Consider the following 16351-nt stretch of genomic DNA (forward strand, 5'->3'; position numbering starts at 1 on the left):
AAACGAAAAAGCACTCCTCCGCCCAATCAAAGGGCGGATGTTCCTAAAAAAGGTGAAGCTCCGCCCATTCAAAGGGCGGATGCTCTATAATTCAGTTTTTTTTTTTTTGAAAACATGGCATTTTGGGAAAAAGGGTGAAAAGTGTGGTATATTGGGTATTACTTTCTAAAAAGTGTTGAAACTGCTGTTTTTAGCACTTCAGTTGGCGTAACCGGTTACGCCTGTTACCGTAACCGGTTACGAACCCGTAAAACAGATTTACTGTAGATGTTGCGTTTGCGTAACCGGTTACGCTGTTTGCCGTAACCGGTTACACTGAAGCCCAACTGTTTTTTCTGTTTGTTTTAGGGTGCTTTAAATCATTCCAATCATTTTGTAACTTGTACTATATAAGGAGCTCACTACTCCTATGTTGTGGTTAATGCCAATTCACTATCTCACCCTCAATTACTCTCTCTCTCTATTATTTCTCTTCTTTCTTTAATCCTCATCTTCTTCAATTGATCATTTTCCCCATTAAAGAAACCTTAATTTGATTTGTATGTTCCAACATTTGGCATCAAGAGCCTGGTTCTGATCCGATTCCGCTGCAACAATGAGTACCAATGATCGAATCCCATCCAATTTACCGATTCTTGATTCGAAGAATTACGACAAGTGGTCTAAGCAAATGAAGGTCTTGTTTGGATATCAAGAAGTTCTCGATATCGTCAACAATGGAGTCACACCTCTTGGGGCTGAACCTACAGCTGCACATCAAGCAACTTTCAGGGAAGAGAAGAAGAAAGATTACAAAGCTCTCTTCTTGATACACTCTTGCGTCGATGGTGATAACTTCGAAAAGGTCGGTGATTGCGAGTCCGCAAGGCAAGCTTGGTTAATTCTTGAGAAAGCATATGCTGGGGCTGCGAAGGCGAAGGTTGTGAGGTTACAAACTCACAAGAGGCAATTCGAGTTAACGCAAATGGAAGAGAAGGAAACGATCAACGATTATGTGACGCGCATTACGCGCTTAGTGAATCAAATCAAGTCGTGTGGGGAAACGATCTTAGAGCAGAATGTTGTGTCAAAAATCCTACGTTCGTTGACGTCAAGATTCGACAACATTGTGGTTGCTATTGAAGAGTCGAAGGACCTTACGTCGCTGAGCAAGGATGAGCTTCAAAGTTCCCTAGAAGCACATGAACAAAGAATGGACGAGAGAGGAAGCGATAAAGCAAAGGCGGAATTAGCTTTGCAAGCTCGTTTCAATGAAAGGAGTAAAGGTTCGAAAGGGAAATGGCCTTCGAAAGGGAAGCAAGGCGATGGTGAACCTAAACATTCGAAGGGACAAAAGGGTGAGAGCAGCAGCTCAAACGGTTATGGTGATCGAAGCAACGCGAGAGGTGGAAAACCAAGAGACATGAGCAAGGTACAATGCTGGAAATGCAGGAAACTTGGGCATTTTCAAGCAAAGTGTGGTGCTAAACAGCTTGAAACTAAAGGGGATGAAGCCAAGGTTGCTAGGCAAGAGGTGGATGATGAAGCCACACTCTTAATGATGATTACCGATGAGTGCGAAGGCATGACAGAGGTGCTGGACAGCAGCTGCAAGTCACGGGACAGCAGCTGCAGCAGTGCAGAAAAAGCGACAGTTTTGAGTTCGGAACAAAATGTGATGATTTCGGTTCGTGATGGAACTCAAGGCAAAGAGGAGTGGTACTTAGACTCCGGATGTTCAACGCATATGACGGGAAGAAGAGATTGGTTTGTGCAAATCAATCAAGTGGCGAAAAACAAAGTAAAGTTTGCGGACGATTCCACTCTCATGGCCGAAGGTGTCGGTGATGTGTTGATCGAGAAAAAGGATGGTGGACATTCTATGATCAAGGATGTGCTATATATTCCAGGTATTAAGTGTAATCTTTTGAGTATTGGTCAATTGCTCGAAAAAGGTTACAATATACGGTTGGAAGATAAGATCTTGCGAGTTGTTGATGCTAGTGGAGTGTTGATCCTAAAGGCTCCCATGGCTACCAATAGGACTTTCAAAGTGGAGCTGAAAGTATTGGAGCATAGGTGCTTAGCTACAGCTGCAAGTAGAGAGGAGTGGTTATGGCATTATCGTCTCGGTCACTTGAATTTTCGTGATCTCAAAGCGTTGCAACAAGAGGGTATGGTTACCGGGCTGCCACACATTAACGTTCCAGCTGAGTTGTGTGAGGAATGTGTGAAAGGAAAACAACACAAAGGAAGTTTTAGCAAGGATGCGGGTCATAGGACCAATGCACACCTTGAGGTGGTGTATTCCGATGTTTGTGGACCTATGCAAGTGGACACATTTGGTGGCAATCGATATTTTGTCACGTTCATTGACGATTTTAGTAGAAAGTTGTGGACTTACGTCATCAAGAGAAAGGATGAGGTGTTTGATGTATTCAAAAGGTTTAAGTCCATGGCGGAGAGGCAATGCGGTCGCAAGTTGAAAGTTCTCAAAACGGACGGTGGAGGTGAGTATACCTCGGTTGCGTTTGGGAAGTATTGTGATGATGAGGGTATAGTGCGTGAGGTTGTGCCACCCTATACGCCGCAGCAAAATGGTATTGCCGAGAGGAAAAATCGTTCAATTATGAACATGGTTCGAAGCATGTTAAGCGGTAAAAGCCTACCGAAGGAACTATGGGGAGAAGCGGTCTCTACAGCCACATACTTATTGAATCGTTGTCCTACAAAGAAGCTTGAAAAGCTTACACCGGAAGAGGCTTGGTGTGGATTCAAACCGAATCTAAGTCATTTGCGTGTATTCGGTTCGGTGGCTTATAAACATGTGCCGGGACAATTGAGAAAGAAGTTGGACGATAAAGGAGAAGAGATGATATTCGTTGGATATCACTCTACAGGCGGTTACAAACTGTTCGATGCGAGAAATCGGAAGATTCAAATTAGTCGAGATGTTATTTTTGAAGAAAATAACAGCAGCAGTCTCAGCGTAACCGGTTACGGCCAGCCAGTACAAACAGGCGTAACCGGTTACGGACAGGAAAAACAGAGTCAGAATTCTGCAGGGAACAGCGTAACCGGTTACGGTCAGCCAGTACATACAGGCGTAACCGGTTACGAACAGAACAGAATCCCAACTGCTGTATTTTTTGATGATCCAGTCAGTCCCGAAACAGTTCCGCAGCCTCCGAATGATGTTCAAACTGAAGGACACCGTAGAAGATCAACAAGGCAAAGAGTGTTGCCTTCTAGACTCCAAGAATGTGAGAGATTCCAAGATAACGAAGTTAATAATGAAGGTGATTTCGTTCATTTTGCGCTTATGGCCGAATCCGAACCGGTGAATACGGAGGAGGCTCTAAGGGATCCAAAATGGATTTGTGCAATGAAAGAGGAGCTGGAATCAATCGAGAAAAACGGTACTTGGGAGTTAGTTGATCTACCTCATGGTAAGAAGCCAATTGGTGTCCGTTGGGTCTTTAAAGTGAAAGCAAATCCAAAGGGCGAGATAATCAAGTATAAGGCTCGATTAGTAGCGAAAGGGTTTTTGCAACGTGAAGGAATAGACTTTGAGGAGGTGTTTGCTCCTGTGGCTAGGCTTGAGACCATCCGATTGGTTGTTGGTATTGCAAACAACAACAATTGGAGCGTTTATCAAATGGACGTCAAATCTGCGTTTTTGAACGGTCCACTTGATGAGGAAGTTTATGTTGGACAGCCCCCTGGTTTTGAAGTAAAGAATCAAGAGATGAGATGCTACAAGTTGCATAAAGCCTTGTATGGTTTGAAACAAGCTCCAAGAGCTTGGAACAAACGCATAGATGGCTTCCTTGTTGACATTGACTTCAAGCGGTGTGTGTCCGAACATGGTGTATATGTGAGATCAAATGCTAAGGATGGAGTGATAATCCTTTGCTTATATGTGGACGATCTCTTGATCACCGGCAGCTGTGAGGAGAGTATTTCAAGGTTCAAGAAGGAACTCATGAGCGAGTTTGAGATGACGGACCTTGGAATCATGAAATACTTCCTTGGCATAGAGTTCCAAAGGTCAAAAACGGGACTGCTCATGCACCAAAGGAGGTATGCACTTGAGATCTTGAAGAGGTGTGAAATGGAACATTGCAATGTTGCCATTACACCATGTGAAGCAAGGCTACAGCTGTCCAAAAGTGAGGATGAGCAAGATGTTGATCCAACTCAATATCGAAGATTGATTGGATCATTGCGGTATTTGTGCAATACGCGACCGGACTTGGCATTTAGTGTCGGTATTGCGAGTAGATTCATGGAGAGACCAAAGGTATCTCATATGGCAGCTGTCAAGAGGATCCTTAGATATATTAAAGGGACTCTTGGTTGTGGAATTCTCTTTCCGGCATCGGATACGAGCCGAAAGTGTGATTTACTTGGTTTCACCGATTCCAATTGGTGTGGTGATAAGGATGATAGAAAGTCAACAGCTGGATACATCTTTATGCTAGGTAGAACTCCAATCTCTTGGTGTTCGAAAAAGGAACCGGTGGTAGCACTCTCATCTTGTGAGGCCGAGTATATTGCGGCATCGTTGTGTGCTTGCCAAGCCATGTGGCTTATGAATCTATTGAAGGAGCTTAATAGTAGTGAGGGTGAGGCTATTACTCTCCTTGTCGACAATGTCTCCGCGATCAACCTTGCAAAGAATCCAATTGCACATGGAAGAAGCAAGCACATAGAGATGCGGTTTCATTACTTAAGGGAGTTAGTGAGCGATGGAAAGTTACGATTGGGGTATTGTCGAAGCGAAGATCAAGTAGCTGACTTATTGACCAAGGGTGTGACCAATGAGGTGTTCAAGAGGCTGAGAAGGAAGCTGAGCATGGTGGACTTGGACCAACTGAAGTGAGGTGGTGTGTTGAAACTGCTGTTTTTAGCACTTCAGTTGGCGTAACCGGTTACGCCTGTTACCGTAACCGGTTACGAACCCGTAAAACAGATTTACTGTAGATGTTGCGTTTGCGTAACCGGTTACGCTGTTTGCCGTAACCGGTTACACTGAAGCCCAACTGTTTTTTCTGTTTGTTTTAGGGTGCTTTAAATCATTCCAATCATTTTGTAACTTGTACTATATAAGGAGCTCACTACTCCTATGTTGTGGTTAATGCCAATTCACTATCTCACCCTCAATTACTCTCTCTCTCTATTATTTCTCTTCTTTCTTTAATCCTCATCTTCTTCAATTGATCATTTTCCCCATTAAAGAAACCTTAATTTGATTTGTATGTTCCAACAAAAAGATGGTAGGACCATAAAAAATTCGCATTAATATGTGTCAAGTGAGAAGTTAGAGTTAGAAATTCCACATTAAGCAAAAGAATAAATGTTAAACAGTACATAAGAGAAAATCTATATAGGTAATGGCTTAGAGTTTTAAATGAATGTGTAGTATTCGAACTCATTTTAATGCTTGATCTTTGTTTAATATGATGATTAAAATGTTTAAGGCCTAATAGGATTTCTTGAAATAATTTGTCTACGAGTTCATACTTTCAAACCAATGGTGACCCCGTTAGGTTGAAGTTGAACAAGTTAAATATTAATTCGAATTTTTGATATTTTTAATTAAAAATATTGAGCTTAAAATTTATACAACCTAATTTTGATACAATAATTATGATTTATACGAATGAGAGTGAGTGTGTCAAATAAATGAACAAAGGAAAACATAGTTTATTTAAAGTTCTTTCGATGTCCCTCCAATTAACTTATCCTTTGATGGTGCGCCTCCTTCTTAAATCTTGCGGTCATGAAATTCAAAAAATTCATAGATCATTTATTTTGGGGATAATGATAAAAGTAAGCATATTCATGTCGTGAGGTGGGGTGTGTTAGCTCAACCAAAGCGCTTGGGTGGTCTTGGTCTAAGGAATTCAAAAGTTATGAATAAGGCGTGTTTACTTAAGCTTGGTTGGAAATTAATGTATGGGGGAATAATCTCTCTAATGTAGAGTCTTGAAAGGAAAATATGATGGAGAAAACGTCATTGATAATAATGTTGTGGCTAAACAATCTGATTAAAGCTTATGGAAGGCTTTGGTTCAGTTGTGGCAAAATCTGCGTAACATCAGATATCGATCTCTTAGTAATGGAGAGAAAGTGCATGTTTGGAATAATTATTGGAATGCTCTAGGAACAAGAATATCATACTCAAATATTAAGATACCACATAGCATGAAGAACTACATCGTGACAACTTTGGTTGATGGAAGTGGTTAATGAAATGTGGGTGGCTAGGGATGGCAAACAGGTATGCCCGCCCCGTTTAGGACCGCCCCTCAAAGCCTGCGAAAAAACTGAGCAGGGTGAGGCAAGAATAATAGAGGGTGTGAGGCTAAAACCTTGGCCTACCTTGCAAAAAATAAGGGTGGGTTGGGGCATACTTGCGTGCATTGCACTCTTTAAACCTAAAAATTACAACAACAAAAAAGTTAATGTCTATGCCTGCAAAAGCCCGTAGAAATCGGGGCGGGGCTGGCATAGTAAAGGGCGCAGGTACTAAAACCTTGGCCCGCCCCGCGTAAAGTTGTGAGTAAAACACACATGCCCAACGGGCCGGATCTGTTTTGCCACCCCTATGGATGATATGATCTCACAGCTGTCTATTGACATTAGTAATAATATTCTTGAAATTTCTCCTTCTTTGCGTACATATAGGAACAATGTTTGTCCAAGGTTAAGATAGGAGAATTTTCTAACAAAAATATGTATAATTATTTAATCCCGAGTTTGATCGAAATCAGAAAGTGGGCCAGAAACGTCTGCACAGTAGTGATGAAGAGGATGAGGGGGGGTGTACCTGCAAGGCACTCCGACAAGCAAGTAGGTATGAGCACAAATACGTGAGAATGTTTTAAGGGTTTAAAATTGTGTTACCTGACCCTCAAATGAGAGGTTTTATGTTGTCCCCTACCGCTTGGCCATTTATCCACGTTTTGGGTTGGATCGTGGATTTAGGCCCAAAACGTGTGACTGCCAGGATTCTCGGAGCATGTAGAGGAATTTGGGAGGCTTCCCGAAACTAGTTGTTGGTCGGGTAAAGAGGTGTTCTTGGTCGGTAGAAGGGTTTAACGAGTCGGGGATGCTCGACTAGTCAACGGGGAGCAGGGCGCCTGCCTTGTTGCTGGCTAAGAGGTCGAGCTGATCGATGGCACTGAGTTGCACTATCCTCGGCATGTGCCAAATTTCTGTCTTCGACAAAGGTTTCATGGATGCAACATTTGTCTAACCACATACAACTTCAGCCTCAAGGGTATATAAGTCTTGTTTCTTCACGCCTCTCAAGACTTCCTTAGACCCCTTCACGACTCTTAGAATACTTTTCTCTCCTTGGAAAACATATCCTTTCTTGTCGAATTCACCAAGATAAATAAAATTTCTCTTCAAATCAAGAACATACCTGGCTTCAGTCAACAAACTTATTTCCTACTAACACCATTGAAGAACAATTCTGACTATCTTCCTCTTTAGACCCAGTAAAATACACCACTTTCCACCGGGAAGAAGTAGAGCGGAAACCCTCAACCCCTACCACTCACAAAAAATGGAAACATATATAACTACATATCTAGCTACAAGAATATCTCTCCAAAGACATGGATCCCTTGTAAGCAATTGTTGAAGTGGTAAAGTAGCAAGCAAAAGTAAGTTTTTTTGTTTTATCGTCTCCACATGATTATTGCGAGGGAAAGAATATTGTTCAACAATATCCTCGTTTCCGAGCTTGGTTTTGAATGGTTTAAAAGAGTAAAATACGGAAAGTAAAATTATGAACAAGAAAATAAATGCATTTCTAAGAGAATAGAGAACTTATCAAGCTTTGGATTTCCTCTACCCGCCAAAGACTTAAATCTATCGATTAGTTGTAAGCAACCTAAAATACTCATCAATACCATCACGTGTCCCTCACATAAGTGTCCATGTATGCAGTACCGACGAGGGTTCTACCTTATTGCTTAATCGACGATGTCTTAACTCATTAAACAACAAGGAGCATTAAGACTCGATACCCATTGTGAAAATTAGATCTAAATTTATGTATAGAGTTTAGAACCTAATAGATATTATTCTTAGATCCAGATTTGAAGAGTATATGTCAATAGAAACTCAAATTCAAGCATAAAGCAAATTAACAAGAACAACATCGATAAATATTTATAAAATAGATATTATACAATTCCATGATCAATACATATACATATAATCAGAGTAACTTAACCACAAAACCCAACAATATAAAATACATAGAGAAAAGGGAAGAATCATCAAACATCTCCCGTGGTGTCAATCATGATTGAAGCAAAACCCCACTTTGAATCATCAAGTTGCAAGCTCCAATGTTGTTTTCTAAGCCTATCTACCAAGGAATGAAGTTGGTGGAGTTGGGAGAAAAAATACCTAAAACCATACCTAAAAAATCTGAAGAAATGAATTTATACAAAACTCAAATCGCAGACCGCAATTAGCCCAGTATAACATGTTAAACACGCTTCCACTTAAAACATTAAACCGCCTTAAATCACCCTAAGCGCGTATCCTACGCTTAGCGCGCTCACCTCTATCCCATACCTTGCCAGCGCACTAGGAGGGCATTTGGCCAGCTCTGCTACTTCTTATCTCCTTCCAAAAATACATCTTGAAGATTTATTTGCCCTTTGATGTTCCAAGGTTCAATAATGTAAAGAATCCTACAAAAATGAGATAAAACAATCAATCGATACAATATTTACACGAATAACTATTATGTTATTATTTGCACTAAAGTTGGGTTTTATCATAAAATCCCAAAGAACAAAGCGAACAAGTGCCACAAAATACTACTCAAAATAACGACATTTTGACACTTATCAGCAACTTCATCTTCACTTCAACAATAAAGTAAGATTACCCCTTGATATCATTCACTTCTAACCCCTATTTGTTCTTAGGTTGACTAACATCTTCCCACTTAATCCAGGGTATCTTTAAAACACATTTCACTCCCCTAAGGAACCTTCTTTGTAACTTGACAATCTTCTTCCAATCTTTTTCAAGCACCTTGAGAAAACACAAGAAGAATATAGGATAACCTTACACATAAACGTAAGAAGAAATACTCTACCATTCAAACTGACATATTTATGCTTCCAATAATTGAGCCACTTTTTCAAGAATATAACTAAAAGATCTCAAGTAGTTTCAAACTGAGAGTTAACCCCCATTGGTAAACCAAGATACTTGAAAGGAAGAAAGTCAATCTCACCGTGGAGAAAATGTCCCGCAGAGGATATAATGACTTAATCCACATTAATCCCTGTAAGACTACTCTTATAAAATTCACTATGAGTCCTGAAGTCAACTCGAAACCTCTTAGAATAGCCTTAATGTTCCACAAATTCTCCAAAATAGGGTCATCCACCAGAAGAGTATCATCATCATACTAAAGATGAGATACCACCAATTTAAATCTACCCACCCTAAACTTAGAATAAAGACCAATCTTTTCATCCTTGACTACCAAACGGTTAAGCTCGTCAACCACTAGAAGGAGGGAGACAACGCTACCTCTTGCTTCAAATCTTTAAAAATACTACATTCGTCTTTAATTATACAATTTCGTTATCTCTTTTTATAAATTTCATGTCATTTTTATAACACATATAATAAATATTATGACGAAAATATAAGCTAGTTTTTTTTTTAATATTGATTATTAACAAAATTTAATGTTAACTTTTAACTTTCTTAGTTCTTATAATTTAGTTTGATCTTGTATTAGTTTGATATTCTAATTTAGAGACTTCATCTTCAATTTAAGAGTCATGTCAAATCAATGAGATTCTTTTTATAGGTTGTTGGGGATGTCTTTGCTACCTTTGAATATTCATGTCTTTGCTACATTTGTCTCTATCTCTCTCTAACCAACAATTTTTTCATATTTAAATAGTTTATTTTATTCATTTATTTTCAACCATTTTACACTAAAAGTATCAAAGATACCAAAAGTGAAAGGTAGCCAACCCAAACCCATAGCTTGTTTTATTAATTCTTGATGGTCCATAGAAGACAAGGAAAAAATGAGTGAAATTTACTAGATACATTAACTTTATCGGTTTAGGGAAAGTCGGCTATCGAATCATGAGTCTAATACTAGTATATATAGTATTTCTACTATTATTTTTGTAGACAGAAATGAATATAGTATTTTTAATCAACTAGTATTTCTTAAAGTCCAAGCATTACTACAAACTCATATAAATGTTAAATTAATTACCAAACAAAAAAAAATCCAAAATTTTTCAACAATTTGTCTCATTATTATGCTTGAAAACAACATCTACCACTAACAACAAACACACTTTATACACTTCCATTAGTATATTTAAAGGGTTGCACAATACCAACATCTTCATTGGCTCATTCACCCATCTCTTATCACAACAAACACTAAATTCTCTTACCATCATTGTTTTCAAACTGTTTGCTACAATGGCTTCAAATTCATCTTGGACAACAAAGCAGAACAAAAAGTTTGAGAATGCTTTGGCCATCTATGACAAGGACACACCAGACAGATGGCAAAAGCTAGCAAAGGCTGTTGGAGGAAAGACAGTGGAAGAGGTGAAAAGACATTATGAGATGCTGGTTGAAGATTTGAAACAGATTGAAGAAGGTCATGTTCCATTACCAAAATACAGAAATGCTCAAACCATAAGAGAAAGTAGCATCAAAATTAGTTACACTCTTACTGATGAAGAACAAAGGTAGCTTTTACTCCTTAATCCTTATTTGTCATTTTTTATGAGTATTTTTTTAGTTTTTAATATTTCATGTTTTAGAAAATATGGAGAATATTTTTACTATGGCTGTGGAGTGAGTCTAATTATGTTACATTCATTGTATTTATACTTGTAATTAGAGGTGTCAATTTAGGGGGCCATAAAATTTGAGCCCTAGCCCACTTAATAAGAGGGCTTAAAAATATCTAAGAATAATGAGCCCTTAAACATATAGGCCCCAAAAATACAAGGCCCTAAAAATTTAGAAGGGGGCCTTAGGCCCCAAATAAAAAATTAATAATTAAAAAAAATAAACACACAAATCCAGTTTATGTTAATAGGTGTCAATTTACTGTTTTTTTAGTATTTGAAAATTCAAAATTCAAAAACTTGTTTGAATGTAATGTTTTATAATACTGTATTTAAAAACAGTTTTCAATTTTCGTGTTTTTAAAACTAAAAAACAAAAACAGCTTTAACCTGTTTTCCATTTCAGTTTTGCGATTTTATATGATTGAAAACAAGCTAAAACTAGTACTTTTTATTAATATGGATAAAATGTAATATAAACAAGTACTTTTTTCTCAATTAAGGCTCTGCTTACAATAATCTTTTTTTATTTTTAAATAGCTGGTAACGAATAATGTTTTATTTTTATTAAGCATTGTCTTCCATTCTATTATTACAAATTCATACAATTAAAATTTAAACTAAAAAAGTACTTTATTTCAAAATAAATATTAATATAAAATATAAAAAATGTGTCAAAATAAATATCATTTTATATGTCTAATAAGGTATTAAAAATGAATTATTATAAAAAGTAAATTGCAATTCTTGAATTAAGGTTGTCTATATCGCCCTCAATAAAGACGTATCAGTGAAAAATATCTCAAATGTATTCGACAATATTTTTAAATAGTAAAAAATTTATATACTTATATGATATGCATCTATCCGAAATACCAATAAAAATAATAATATTTTAACATGTCCGTTAATATTATTTTTTAAATATTTAAAAATGATTTTTATTTTTGTTTAGTTTTTTTCTAAGAATAAAATTTAGTTACTGAGTTACTGAATTTAACTTTTACTTATATTCATGTGCACCTTTAAACTTAATTATTAATTATACAAAAATATATTTTTAAAATCAATTGACCAAATAAATTTTTTACTCTTTTTAAAAATAAGTATATGAAAATTAGGCCAACAAATAAATTTTTTTAATTTTATATTTCTAAAACAGTTTTAAAAATAAGTTTACCAAACAACTTTTTTTGATTATTCTCTTCTTAAAAACAGTTTTATAAAATTGATTTATAAAACAAATTTTAAAATTTGAAAAACAAAACAAGCTCTAAATGTCCTTTCCTTTTTTCTTTCTTACCATTCACTTCGTTCATGTTTCTACGAACACCACTAAGATGCATCCAATGGCTGGCACACATATTTAACTCGACCTAAACTGAATTATTTAAGATTAAACAACATTTTCTATATATAATATATATAATAGTTACAGAAAATAACAAAGCTTTATTTATACATTATCTGGTACTTTGAATTTAACACACAAACAGAGGTTTCTCAATGAAAAATGAAGGAAATAGTAAAAAATTACTGCATAAGTGAATTTTTGAAACAGAACAAGGCCCTTTCAATAGGGCCCAAAAATAACACATTAACTAAGGGGTCTAATATTATAGGGCCTGCAAATTTTTTCATTAAGAGAGGGCTTAGTAAAGTGGGGCTTTAGTGGGGCCAAAAAATTGGGGTTTTAAAAAATTGGGCTTATTTGACAGCTCTACTTGTAATGCAGGTTGAAGTTTCTAAGCATTCAGTGAGGTAGTAATCAACAGAAGCAGACCTAAATTGGTTTACATGTTGTATATTATATTAAGTTTCAGTTAAATTCATTTTAATTTCTGTTTTGGATGAATAAAAATGATGATAGCTTATTTAAAAAGCAACGTAGAGGAGCTTCTAAGCTAAGTGTGTTTGTGTTCAAGTATGTGTTTATATTTGCTAAAAAAATTTAATATAATTATTAAGACTAATTATTAAGATATCCAAATTTGGTTACTTGTTGAATCAAGAGGGAGCAATATAAAACATGCATATAATTAAACAAGTTTATCTAAAGTGAAGGTACATGTATATATGCTTTTACCATGCACCGACCATAACATGTTTCATCATTTCTGTCTCGTGGAATGCACACAGCCTATTAGGCAATGTTTTTAAGTTGTTTGTTGTGGGCCTACAAATACCTTGAGATTTAAGAACACTAACTAAAGCATCTTTAAAGATAGTTAATTTTAGAGAATTTATTTTGAATTTCATTAAGAGTTTACACAACGCCACATATGGATGATTGTGTCTAACCTCATCCTATTTTGCTATGATGGTAAAAATGTATGCACCTACTTTGCCACATAAAGTTCCTTCAATAGAAAAATGATTAAATGCATATTAATTAATCTTGCTATATGAAACCATATGCATCTGATACCTCCACTAAGGATAGGAGTTTATAGTCGGCCTAGTTATCTACCCGTTTAAATTGTCAAATATCAAAAAATATATTGAAATTGCCTCTTTGATAACAATGTAAGTGTAATTTCATGTGTATTCGGATGTTTTTGTTACATTTTAGATATTTATAATTTATCGTTTTATTGTAATTTTGACTTACTGTTTGTCCTAGTCCATGATTTTTATAACTATTTCTAGTTTTCATTGGTTGAAACCATTTTCAAGTTTTTTTTAATTTAAATTGAGTAATTGATCAAAAGTCAATAATGTATGACTTAAATCACAAGTTAATAGATTTAAATAAGATGTTTTTCAAGTTTGATTTAAAGTCACAATTTTGGCTGACTTGAGTCTTGAACTTTTAATTCTAAATGGAAAAAAATTTCTCACATAGCCCTTAAATCAGAGCTCGTCTTCAGCTCATAGTTGCTAAATTAAATCTCCCTTCTTTGTCAACGGATGACGAGCAGTACTCGATCTTCATAATTTTTGCGATTGTCGCCATATGGTAGGAGCTTCTGCAGTGTGTATTGTAGATCTTCAAGAGGGGTGTACTCAGTAATCTTAAATTCTCTTGAGGGTGTCACATCGTTAAAGTGAACATTTTCGACATGTCAAGTAATATTCATTCTACCGTAATGTGTTTTGGTATGAACCATAGGACGTTTCGAAAATGCATCTTTGATAACACCCTTTATATTGGAGATGTATTTCCATAACCTTCACTGACAGAACTCAATAGAAGCAGAACTTGCAATCAATGCATAATTGTTTTGACAAACTTCAACATGTATATATATATTTAACATCAAAGAAGCTACATAAATGATGAAATATCGTTGCATCACACTATTTTGGTCCACGAAAGCATTTAACCAGTAGGCCTTTGAAATTTATAATCCTTTAAAATTGAGAGAGTCATCCACACTATGAATCCAAACAAACTTCTCAAGAAATTTAATCCTAAGAATAATTATATTATTGAGCTGGTTACACACATTAGGAACGATGTGCACAATACAATCATGGATGTATTATTGATCATTGAGTATGGAATCTCTCACATTATCAGGCTAGAGTCGATAGAAAAAACATCCTCTAGCCACTTATCAAACTAAAACTTAATATAAGTCTCATCATCAACAAATCATATGGAGTTATCTTTTATATATGAAATTTTTCTTTTAATTCCTCCCAAATAGATGAGTGAATGTTGAATTGAATAAAACATGTTTTCCTAATGACTTTAGACATGAGAAAGTATGCTTATTGGTTTTGGGAACTAAGAAGCTCACACCCAAGCTTAATCATTGGTACTTCATTAATGTCTCCGAATGATCTAATGCCCAAACTTCCTTTAAGAGTAGGAGTACAAACCTTATGACAAACCACTATGATAATTTTTTATTATTAATATCACAGACTATATGAAACTCCTTATCCATTTGTCAATGATATTAAGGAGACTGAAAACCAAAAACAGATAAGAAAATAGTAAATCAACATGAACGACACTCTTGACAAATTAAACTCTTCTAGCAAGAAAAAGAAGAAAAATATTTTGAATACTCAGTTTAAATTTGATCTTGTTAGCAATATGTTGAATATAATTGATATTAGACTTGCTTTTAAATATAGGAACTTCAAAATAATTAAAAGGATAAACGTGAATGTTAAAACCAATCATCTTAGGGAAATTGACACTCACACCCCCTCTAATTTGAAAAAAATAAACTAACATCCTCTAAACTTATATATATCAACAGTGCTTTTTAGTGACAGACAGAAACCGTAGGTAAATGTCATCTATACCTACACAATATTTCTAAATGGTAACAGCTGCTGCTATAATTAAGGAGCTGAGGCAAGGATTAAGGGACTGCTAGTTACGTGACTGTGCTAATACGCCCCCGCAAGATGGAAGAATGGTCAACGACGCCAATCTTGGAGAGAATAAACTCATGACGAGGCCGAGAGAGTGGTTTTGTTAGTAAATCTGCTAGTTGGTGACTGGAAGGTACATGAGAAACTTTGAGTTCACCTTTTGCAATGATGTCACGAACGAAGTGATAGTCGATAGTTAAGTGCTTCATTCGTGAGTGGAACACTAGATTTGCACAAAGATATGTTGCACCAATATTATCGCAAAATATGTTCGGCGGATGAGTAATTTTGATCCCAAGTTCCAATAGAAGCTGTTGTAACCACAAAAGTTCAGATGTAGTGGTTCCGATTGTGCGATATTCAGCCTATGTGGAGGATCTCGCAACTGTAGGTTGTTTCTTGCAGGACCAAGAAATGACATTGGGTCCGAGATAAACAATGTAGGCACCCGTGGACTTTTGATCAATAGTGTCACCGCCTCAATCTGCATCACAAAAGGCAGCGAGTTCAAGATTCTTTGTTGCTACTAGATGGAGACCATGTGAGATAGTGTGCTTATGCGTTTGAGAGCTTGCATGTGAGTTGTCGTTGGTGCTTGCATGAACTGTGACAACTTATTGATAGCAAATGCCACATCTGGTCTAGTGATAGATAAATAATGCAAAGATCCAATAATGCTGCGAAAAGAAGTAGCGTCACATCTGCTCTGATACCATATAGAATATACAGAATGTGTATATTTTTGGTTGTGTCATTTACATGAATGATAATGGAATAAATATGAGATACAAGTTATGGAGATTAATTTGTTGCCAACAATATCATAACAAATCAGCTAAAACTAAGGCAAAATCAACACACATAATGACTAATTTAAATATATAATAACTACACAATATTTCTAAATGGTAACAACTGCTGCTATAATCAGTGGCGGAGCCAGAAATTTTAGGCAGCCTGGGCAAAAACTTTACACCATTAATTATTCATCTATTTCAATTTTCACACTTTAATTTTACTAATTTTGCCCCTGATTTTGTCTAAAAATCAACTATTAAATTAGGGGGAGTACAAAGAAAAAAGGGGGTTGAGCCCGGGCTGGCTGGGCCTTGGCTCCGCCCCTGGCTATAATTAAGGAGCTGAGGCAAGGATCA

General features: G+C 36.3%; 1 protein-coding gene across 1 annotated transcript; it reads left to right on the forward strand.

The window, feature by feature from the left end:
* The first annotated feature begins 10420 nt into the window (after positions 1-10420).
* Positions 10421-12926, forward strand: LOC131594188 (protein RADIALIS-like 4). Its single transcript, XM_058866275.1, has 2 exons — positions 10421-10757; positions 12598-12926. The coding sequence occupies exons 1-2, from the start codon at positions 10483-10485 to the stop codon at positions 12620-12622; spliced, it is 300 nt and encodes a 99-aa protein (XP_058722258.1). The 5' UTR covers positions 10421-10482; the 3' UTR covers positions 12623-12926.
* The last annotated feature ends 3425 nt before the right edge of the window (positions 12927-16351 follow it).

This window comes from Vicia villosa, linkage group LG4, assembly GCF_029867415.1.
Source record: "Vicia villosa cultivar HV-30 ecotype Madison, WI linkage group LG4, Vvil1.0, whole genome shotgun sequence".
NCBI classification, from domain to species: Eukaryota; Viridiplantae; Streptophyta; class Magnoliopsida; order Fabales; family Fabaceae; genus Vicia; species Vicia villosa.

Bases quoted from the DNA above. Each gene is read 5' to 3' on its own strand.
- LOC131594188 (XM_058866275.1), top strand. From the start codon at position 10,483: ATGGCTTCAAATTCATCTTGGACAACAAAGCAGAACAAAAAGTTTGAG. The intron at 10,758-12,597 runs GTAGCTTTTACT...CTTGTAATGCAG, and splicing joins CTTACTGATGAAGAACAAAG to GTTGAAGTTTCTAAGCATTC.